Source organism: Styela clava, chromosome 14 (genome assembly GCF_964204865.1).
Source record: "Styela clava chromosome 14, kaStyClav1.hap1.2, whole genome shotgun sequence".
Lineage (NCBI taxonomy): Eukaryota > Metazoa > Chordata > Ascidiacea > Stolidobranchia > Styelidae > Styela > Styela clava.
The window spans coordinates 2,310,571-2,321,039 of NC_135263.1; the positions used below are offsets into that span (position 1 = coordinate 2,310,571).

The 10,469-nt window shown below is 36.0% G+C and overlaps 1 protein-coding gene across 4 annotated transcripts in view; it reads right to left on the minus strand.

The window, feature by feature from the left end:
* LOC120341614 (lipopolysaccharide-responsive and beige-like anchor protein) overlaps nt 1–10,469 on the minus strand; it is an 82,171-nt gene extending 71,702 nt beyond the window's left edge. For all 4 annotated transcript variants that reach the window (XM_078120327.1, XM_078120326.1, XM_078120324.1 and 1 more), the window contains exons 1-6: nt 10,090–10,469; nt 8,060–8,283; nt 5,679–5,783; nt 4,273–4,399; nt 2,680–2,780; nt 1,670–1,887 (exon numbers count right to left, since the gene is read on the minus strand). In XM_078120327.1, coding sequence (XP_077976453.1) covers nt 1,670–1,887; nt 2,680–2,780; nt 4,273–4,399; nt 5,679–5,783; nt 8,060–8,283; nt 10,090–10,393 — 1,079 coding nt within the window. In that variant the 5' untranslated portion in view covers nt 10,394–10,469. The remainder of the gene's footprint in view (nt 1–1,669; nt 1,888–2,679; nt 2,781–4,272; nt 4,400–5,678; nt 5,784–8,059; nt 8,284–10,089) is intronic.

Sequence of the window (10,469 nt, forward strand, 5' to 3'; positions counted from 1 at the left end):
AAGAGCGGTAACTTTTTCTTTTCATTATCCAAGTTCTTTTTATTTCGCCGTAAACTGAATAATTGCATCATTCGTAATGTATTTGGATTTTTTTTAGTAAGAACTAGAATATTGCATTGTAATTGGTGTTTCAAGAGTTTTTATTGTCACTGAGTAGATGTGGTGGCTCCGAGCAGGTTTGGGTTTGACAGAAATGATGCCAAATGGCTCTTTCAATGCTAAAGGTTGTCGACTCGTGCCCTACAGCCTATAGTTGGAATTCAGATTGTCAATGGTGCATATTAAAGTTTTTATATTAACATTTTTGAAGAAACCTAAACAAAATTGAAATTTAATAAGAATTTCTAACATTCTATCAAAGAAGAAGACATGCATATGACAAAGCATTGGTTATTAGAATTCGATTTTCTCCGAAGTTTGGCGCTGTTATTTTTTTCCAACTCCATGTCAGAATTGAATTTTTTTAAATCAAGAGTTGGAAGTTAAAACTTTTTCAACCTGAAGTCAAAAGTCCATAGTAAATTTTTCCCAGAGGCTACAACCCTGCTTGTAGCAACACAACAATCTAGTTAGGCTTGACAGAAAATCCCTCTGAGCCATTAAAATCTTGAAATGTAGTAAAAATCAATCAAAATAAGCAATAAACCCAATTCACAGGGGAGAATCAATATCAATTCGATTAAGTATTTTATGTCTTGGCTTCGAAGGCAATGTTTACGACAACAGAATATAGAACTGTGACTGTGAGTTTATAAAACACAATATTATCAACTTCATATCGGTATATGCTGAAGCTGAGCTCCAGCTTAGGCTCTATAGCAGGGGTGACGTAAAAAGTTACATTTTATTAATGATATTTAAAAGCAAAAGCGGAAAACAATAAGCCTCGTGCCAAAACTAAATTTAATCGCGATCTCAACAAATTCCTCGAACACTTTTTTAGCTAAAACATCAAAATTTAGCTTTAGTTTGATTGGGGCATCAGGTGGGCCAGATTGAATTATACAACAGGCCAGATTTGGCCCATGGGACGCAGTTTGCCCATGTCAGCTAAATAACTATTATGGATTTTGGTGTGAACACTACCATGAAACATAGCCTAAAAGCAGTTTCACGGAAGCGGGACTATGATACCAGGGTTTCCAAATTGCACTTCAAAATATGCAAATTTAACTCGGACTTTCATATTAATGACGAGAGCATCGACGTTTTCAATATGGAAAAGGAATTCCTTCCCAGGAAAAAGATACAGTCTCAGTCACTCTAGTCCAAGGGTGGGCAGTTTTTTTTTACCAGGGGCCAATCAGACTCGCGATGGGACCATATGTAAGTGTGATGTGAAGTTACATTTTATAAACAATATATTTAGTGTTAAAAAACCAAAAGTAGAAAACAATAAGTTTCATGATAAAACTAAACTTAATCGAGATCTTGACAAATTTTTTGAGCTAATTTTTAGCTAAAGCATCAAAATTTGTTCTAATATGGAGTGACAGCATCAGATGGGCCAGATTGAATTACCCAACGGGCCGGATTCGGCCCACGGGCCATAATTTACCTATGTCAGCTCTAGTCACTTTGAGAATTCAATTACATTTGAGTCAATAACTCAACAACTCAACACACAAAAATTAGAAATCGAAAATTTTGAAACAATTCAAGCACTTACCAATATAAATATGGTTTATTGATGTCCACACGACCGGTTGTAGCCGGTTCAATCTGGAACCAGGTGCTGAAAGTGAATCCGGTTGAATGTGGCCAAGCTTTCAATGGTGGCAAAGCAATAGCGGCATCTTTGATACCAGGAAACATGAAAAAACAGTCAGGACCATGCCGTTCTGGAGTTTGTTGTAATATTCTTAGAAGTTGAACTGCTCTTGCGGGCTAGGGAATGAAAATGAAACATTGTTAGATTGATGTTATATTTTTATTCTGCATTCTGGTACACTGGCCTCAGAGTAGCGTTTCCCAAACTGTTCTGGCGGAACACTGCTGTTCTGCAGAACAGGAAACGAAATTGGGAAAAAATCGGTCGCCATAGCAATTTCGGACGTACTTCGGTGACTCTGTGTCCTAAATTTTAGGCGGTCAGGCCTCGTGCCAGTCTTGAAAGTATGGCGTCTTCGTTAACCGTTCATTTTTAGGCGACATAAAAAAGTGTAAATGTACCAGGGCAAAAAAAAGGTTTGAAAAACGCTTGGTTAGAGGCTAGAGCAATGGTTTATAACTAGGGTTCTGATAATTAATATTTCAAGTAATTTGAACATTTTCTTCAAACCTTAACCTCAAAAAATTCATCCTATATTTTACTACTAAACAATTTTTGATGCTCATTTTGAGTGTTTTCCCATGTTTTCCATCTACAAAATTGAATACATCTTAATAATCATTTTATTCAACCACCTGCCAATTAAAAATTCTAATACCTAATTTTATTCTTTCTATCACACACTAGAGGTCTCAGGGTCATAGCCAGGGTTTTTAACAAAACGCTATCGCATACGTTATTAGCGACTTTTTTACTGTTCCAAATATTTCGAAAGGAGGGAATAGGTTCCGACCCCCAACCCTTCTGCCTACGACTCTGAGAGGTCTACATTTTCCTGTCATACCAATTTAATATTAAGTTAACACTTAGTGGGCGCTCGAAGCAGAAAACCATGAAAAAATACTCACCCAAGTATTATTTTCTCCTCTCAACATACTCAACAGTAATTTGAGCTCTTTCACTGTGATTGAGTAGCTTGTCATTAGACTCAGCATGTCGATGAGGAGTTCTGTGAGAAGAAGGAAAAATTGAAAATGAGTGACTGTAGTGTTTGAGATAGAGAAGATTTCAAAATAGGTGTGATGGACAACATTAAAATCAGTTGCTCTCAAACGATAGGGCGCAACCCACAAGGGGGTGTAAAATATTTTTCAAAACAAGGTCACATGCGATATCAGAAATAAAGGTAATTGAGCTCTGGGATAAATTAAGGGGAGCCACTGAAGTATTATTATGGAAAAATGTAAAGCAAATTTGGCTGTGTTTAACAGAGGAGTTCAGGAATTCAAAATATACGAAATTATAAAATGGACTGTCAACATGGTGAATGTAAGTGTATTTTGGGTGCTCCAGAAGTGTGTGTACCAATATGGAGGTAACTAATCTTGTTCGCATTCTTTACATCAAATTGTGTAAAGGGACAGAAACCTATAGGCAGGGGGTATATTCACATGACTAACACAGACAGTTCCCAACTCGTAATAAAACTAAAATAAGGAAAATTGGAATAAAATTATGGCCTAATCCTAACCTGGTACACATACTACTGAGTACCAAATACAGAATATATTTGTTTTTCATTTTAAAAAAATGATTTTGAGACGTTAATAAATCAGTGAGCTATTTATACACGAACAGCCAACGTTATTAAAAACACCCGGAACACAGGTGAACTCTATTTACATAAGGAAATACCCAAATAGATTGGTAATATTATACACGTGGCATACATACTAGTGACTCCGATAATATTAATCAAACAAGTACAGTGCTTGAAATTAAATATTTACAGTGGTTATTCATTAGTAGTCATATTTGCGGTCATGAATCATACTGCAGAGCTTGAAATTAAATCATTAAATATTGTGATATTCTCAGTAGAATAGCATTTTTCAAGATATTACAGGTCATATGAATATATATCAAATATACAGACCCAAAACAAAAACATACATAACCCAGATTATTTGTAACATACTCTTGGGAGAAAATAACTTTTGTGCAACGCCTCGTAGACTACTGAAACTTTTGGGTAAAATCATAAGAAATTTATGAGTTCTGTTTTTCGGGATCATCTTGTACAAGTACTGTATATATGTAATTGCATTTATTTTTTATTTTCATTTTTCAAAGAAATTTTCTCAAAGATAGGTCATGTGCACTCACACAGAAATGAAGCAGGTCAATCTCTGAGCAAAGTTATTGGCGGCTTATAAAGTGCCAAGAGCAAAGTAGACTATAATCAATTATAAGGTTGTCCACAAATATGATTTACAATACTATAAAATAAACAGTAATATTGGTTAAACTATCCCAAAAACAATTTCACAAGAGAGCACAATTCCTCCCAGAAAAAAAATTTTTCCCAGTGGTTAACTAAACAATATTGGAAAACTATGCCGGATACAGGGTACATTTTCCTCTCCAAAAACAACAAAATTTTTCTCTGGAGACAAAACCTCCCAATTGAAAAATGCTGTCATAGACAAAATATTCTTCACCTGATATCATATCATCTGCATCTTTTAGTATAATAAGAAGGCTTTGTAATAATCCTGCTTCCTTGCATGCATGTAGATTTCGAGTACTTTTGCGGCAGATTCCTTTGAATTTACTCCAAATTTCAGCCTAGAAAAGACAATATGTGTGTTTGAATCTAATTTTCGTTTTATATGATGGTATGTGAGGAGTCACTTACAAAACAGTTAGAAATAGGGATGCATAATATGGTCCCAATCAGAGGTGAGATCGGGACCAAAAATTCCAGCCTGACCCGCCCTGAGCCCGTGGGTATTAAACCCGACCCGAGCCCGACTAATTAACTGAATTTGCAGGCCCGAGCCCGAAGCAAACACTAAGTTTCATATTTTATTTAGGAGTTCATTGAATTATCATTGCAAGAGTTTAGTACAGTACTTGTCATGTTGATGAGGCTGTTTTTTTTGCAGACCACGGTCTCGCGTTGCCAAAACGCCTCATTGAAAAGAAAAAGTCAGCGATGGAGAAGCCTGACCCGACCCAATTGTAATAATTGACATTTCAGGCCCAACCCGGCCCGTGTTCGGGTCTGTCGAGCTCGGCCTTCAGATCTTAGCTCTAGTCCCAATCGTCACACAAATGGCCTCCTCCTTCGAGGATTATTGGTGAGGAATAGGGATGTATATGTGGTCCCAATTGTCATTTGAACGTCTGCCCTGTGGACAGCCCTATAAATAACAGGTTAGGAATAGAGATGGATATATAAATGTGATTTCAATCATCATTTGAACGACTGCCCTGTCACAGACATTTGGGCTGCCATAACAGACAACACACTAGGAATAGGGAAGAATATTAGGGTCCTAATGGCATCCTATGTGGAAGGTTATTGGGCTGCATATAGATAGCAGGGGGAATAGGGATGGATTGTTGGGATGGATGGATATGATCACAAACATCAATAGAATGGCCTCTTATGTAATAGGATTATTGCGCTGTGATATAGACAGCATGTTAGGAATAGGGATGGGTATATGGTGCCAACAACTTTTGAATGGCCTCCCACATAAACCAACAGAAGTTGGGGTTAAACAATATACAGCATAATAGGAAATTGACATTTTTAAGAAGACAAATTAGAATGTACTTCAGAAAGGTGCATAGGGATCTAGAAGCCGAGATACATTTGAAAATACAATACTCCCTATCATAAAGACTTTTTGAATAATCTCCATTTAAAATCCTTTGGGCAGGCCTACCCATTTATAAATCCAATATTCTGATTCTTGGTTAAAACTTTAATTATAGAATATCACTGGCATAGAGTACAAGCCATCAACAAATTTGTCCAGTAGGCTATTAAGTCTTAATTAATAGAGACCCCCTTCAAGTGAAAAACGAGAACAGCATAAAATTTACATCATGTTACCTGACATTGTAAAGTGCATGATTCCAGTAAATCCACCATGTACATCACACATTCAGAATCTTTAATAATGAAGTTCGTTTCAAGGTCAAACTCTCCTCCAACAAGCTGAAAAAAAAAATGGATTAATATTATTTTGAGCCGTCGATTGGGTTCTGTGGAACTAACTACTTATGTTCATTTATCTGCTCCGCGGTATAGCGCATTGTGTTAAGCGTTATAAATACGGTCCGTGGGTTATTTAGGTGCGAGAGGATTGCTAGACTCCTCGCAGTCGCAGGGTGGTTAACATAACCGCTTCCTCCACCATCAAGTCCATGCATCTGAAACAAATAACTGGCTAACTAATCTCATTCCCGACAAGGACTGGTAACCAGACGAGAGGCAGTGGTTCACCATATGATTAAGCCGTCTTATCGGCCTTCTTCTCCCCGGAATAAATATATAAATCCTATCCTATCCTAAAGAAAAGAGTGAAAGCACTCTAAATGATTAGAGTCTTGACACTCACTGGCAAAAATATATTTCTGCAACGTTTCTCTGACTTGACAGCAGAAATATTTTATGCTATTGAGTGGGTTTCTGTGGGAATAACATCTTGCCATATAAATTTTGATATGAGCTGAGTTTAAAACTCAAATAAAAAAAAAGTTGCCCACCTAGGATGTCGGGGCTCATACGCGCATAACTCTGATCTATCATTTGATGTGATAGGTGCATATGGCTTATAATCAAATTTTCATGAATTCACAGTTTATGGCTGTTTTTAGGGAATCAATATTATGCAAGATTGGCTCATATGCAAAGAGATTTTTATATGCTATTGCGTATGCATATATTATATTAGAACAAGCAAAAAATACGAACCTTCCATAAAATGGAAAACTTTCAACTGAATTATTGGTATTACTAAAATAAAATAAAAAATTTTGGAATTTGGAATTTTTCAAACAGTTAAAATAAATTTAGAATGAAATTTTCAAAAATTAAGAATTTACTTTTTCGAATATTCAATTTGTTTTGAGCATCTTTGGCCATCCCTTGGCTACACATATTCCACACAAAACCGCTCAACAATTTCTCTCCAAACATATAGAATAGTTAATACACACATTAAGTTTGGGACACACATAATCTGAGTAAAATGCCAAGTAATTGAACAATTTGCTCAAGCAATTTAGACAGGAAATGAAGCGTGTGAATTATTTATGCAACTTCCAAGCAGTCGCCTTTGTTTAACACTTGAACCAATTCAACTTCAAGGCTTAAGAATTGATCATTGGACTGCAGTGTAAAGCCTTAATTATTAAGTAAAAATCAAAGAAGGGCAAATAAAACTAATTTAAAAGATACTTATAGACTGAATACTTCTCTTATTAAAATACATTTAAGAATATCCAGAATATAATATTTGTGATTTTGTCTTGACCATCACGTCTTATTAAATTTGACGGATTGAAATTTGATAATTAATAGGATGCTGCATATTACCTTAATCATCAAATCAAAAATAAATTACTGTAGCTTATATCCTCTCATTAGCCAAGTTTACAACTCAAAAAAAATTTGCCAAACTATGGGATTGGCTTATAGTAGCATAACTCTGATCGCACTCAACTGAAATGGCATCATGCTAACTCAATTCCAACAGCTACAACCCGTTTTAGAGTCGTTTTTAGGCGGTCAGCTTATATGTGAGAATATACAGCAATTATTCAAAGAGAAATTATTAGTCTCATAGAATACCAACATATTCACACATGTATCCCTATCATTGAAGTATTTCTTGTATTTGTCTATATGAGACTTTACATATTAGAAAAATTATTGTGTCATCCAAATGAAGAACAAATGTTGATACAAAATTTTTTATAGTTATATCTTTTATTATGTTCTACTGGCTAACTAATCCCATACACGACATGGACTGGTAACCGGACGACGAGCCATGGTTCACCATATAATTAAGTCATCCCTCGGGATGAATATGTAATCCTATCCTATATTAAAGTCTGAGTCTGAGTTTAAAGCGCTCCTCCTGCAGTCAGAAGCATATTTTCAAACATCAATGTCGAAATTCTGAATTCTTTGGGATTTGAAGTCAGAATTTTATAAACTTTCAATGACAATGAGTCAAAACTTTCTACAGAAATTCAGATAGCATTAAATTTAAGCGTTTTCGACAGTACATTAAAGAAAGCTTGAAATGAGAAAGTTTTTGTAATTAAAATTTGATCTGCTCATAGTTCGAAACTGGAGTCATAGTCAAACTTTTTATCAATTACAAGCTGGGAATCCAAAGCCCTGTTTTACATGCTGTATAATTGAGAAATATCAAACTTTGTTTTACAAATAAATTGATTAAAATAAAAAAGCTAACTCACTAAATTGAAGACTGTGTCGACTAAATCCCTGTCTGATATTTCAACAGCCTCTGACAATTTCTTCAAGACTGCAAATTTCGTTTCTGAAGTGTGAGCTTTCGTAACAGCCTCTGTTAATTCTGTCGGCACGACAGGCAACGCCACGGTAGAGAAATCCTCTCTCATGTCCAAAGTAGCTGGAGTGTCATCGGGAGTTTCAGCTTCGCCGTTTTCTGAGGCTGGGTCTAAAAATGACCAAAACAGTATGTTAAAAAATTATTTAAAATTGAGAAACCCATTAATGGCTTGAGTGGTTAATAAGCGAAGATGCACAATTGCCAACATCTCAAGGAGCTCTGTATGCACAAAATGAAAGTGAAATAATAGAAAAAGCTAACTCTGCCAATATGGAAGCACACAGGTTTTTGCTGTTTTTTTCAACGTTTTTACAAGATTTCTGGTGGTTGTTACGATTTTTCAAGGTTTTGGAAATTTGTGCATGCATGCTCCGATACTAGACAAAGATTCAACGACTAACTTGAGAGGAAATAGCATCGTCGCTTGTATATTATATTAAATATTGTAACGAGTCACTAGAATAATGTTTCCATATTTACCCCGGGAAGAGAAAAGCTATAAGCAGGCATGATTATATGTCGAATCACAGTCTCTCATAGGGTATCAATCCATATCAGGTACAGGAATATTACCGTATATCCTCGTAGATAGGTCGCAATTTTTTCCTTTAATTTCTATATAGGTGCGACCAATCCGCTCAACATAAGTGCAAATCGCCACCAAGTTAAAACAAAATTGAAAGTTTTCGGCTATTGCAAGTACTGTATCGCTCACAGGTGTCGATAAACATATTTTGATTATATTAAGCCATACAATAAACAAAATAGAAAGAAATCTATGCAAAAAAGCTTTTTTAACACAAAACTAATAGTGCGACCTATACGGTGGCGCGACCTATCGGCGAGTATATTCAAGAAAAAACGATTTTTATGAAATAATTTTAACATACGACAACACTCAGCCAAGCCAATGAGTATAACTGGTCGTTACAATTCCTGACTAGCAGTGAAATGCTGAAGCCACCCTGGTACATTTCCCTGCTTACTGTGTGAGGTTCAGGGGTCAAGGGGGGTTTTGGTGGTCGAAACCAGGGGAGTAGCCAAAAATTTTCAAGGGGGGGGGGTCCTGAAATTTTTTTTTTTGCCAAGTTAGATCGAAACAGCTAGCGGGTCCGATCGAACGCTGGAATACGTGTGTTTTTATTAGTCTTGGGGGTTTAAAAAGCATTTCAAGCTACGGAAAATGGCTATCTATGATACAGAAAAATGGGTTTATTTTTTTACATTTCAAAAGGAGGGGTCGAAAGAAACCCTCTTTTTGAAATGTAAAAAAAAGATTTTCTGTATCATACATACAGGGATGGCCATTTCCGAATACTAAACTGTCCCGAATACATTCGAAAACAATATTTTCGAATCTGGAATTCCGAATATATTCTAAAATCAGACATAACCCATTTATGTTTAGTTTATTAAAACCCAGTAAAATAGGAACTGAGCTTCAATAGAAACATCAGAATAAAGCCACAAACCAGGCGATTTACCTCCAATGAATTCAAGCATTTAGCAAGATCAGGGCGGGGATTATCTCTTGATGAGCATGAAGTTGATATTATAAGAGAAAATAACAAATTCTCAGTTGGAGAAATCAACCTAAACTTACTGTGGAAATGGAGATATTCGAAACAACCGGACGCTAATAATGCAGCTGTGATTGAAAGAATACGACAATTAGTTGATGAATATATTCATGAAGAGAATCAGGCAGAGTCGAAAATTGCCATCCCTGTACATATCATTTTTTCAAAGCTTAAAACGCTTTTTAGACCATTACGACTCCTAAAACCCCATGAACCTGATAGCTGTTATCTCCTAACTTGACAATTAGAAATTTCAGAAGCCCCCTTCGAAAATTACTGGCTACGCCCCTAGTCAGGTTATCACAAGTTAAACAAAATTTTCAAACATACTTACCAGAATCTAACGGCACTTCTTGATTTACTTCTTCCTCTGCAGCTTGTTCTGCATCGTCATCGTTTTTGGACTCATCACTTTCTATGGTTTCATCCTTTTGTTTAATGTCACCGTTTTCGGATTTTACTCCATTTTCAATTTTTTCTGAATCCTCGTTATTTCCATCCCCATTTTGGGGTTCTGGTTCCTCAATAGCATCCGTTTTTTGGGGCTCAGGTTCCTCCCCAATCTTTTTATTCTGGGGTACCCCCTCTCCAGTACCCTCTTCCATATTGGTTGGAGTATCGGTACTTTGTTCAGACATGACTGTCTGTATGAGAATTTGTGACTTTTACCAAAGTCACTTATCTTAAATGAATTACCATAGTTATAATTTAATT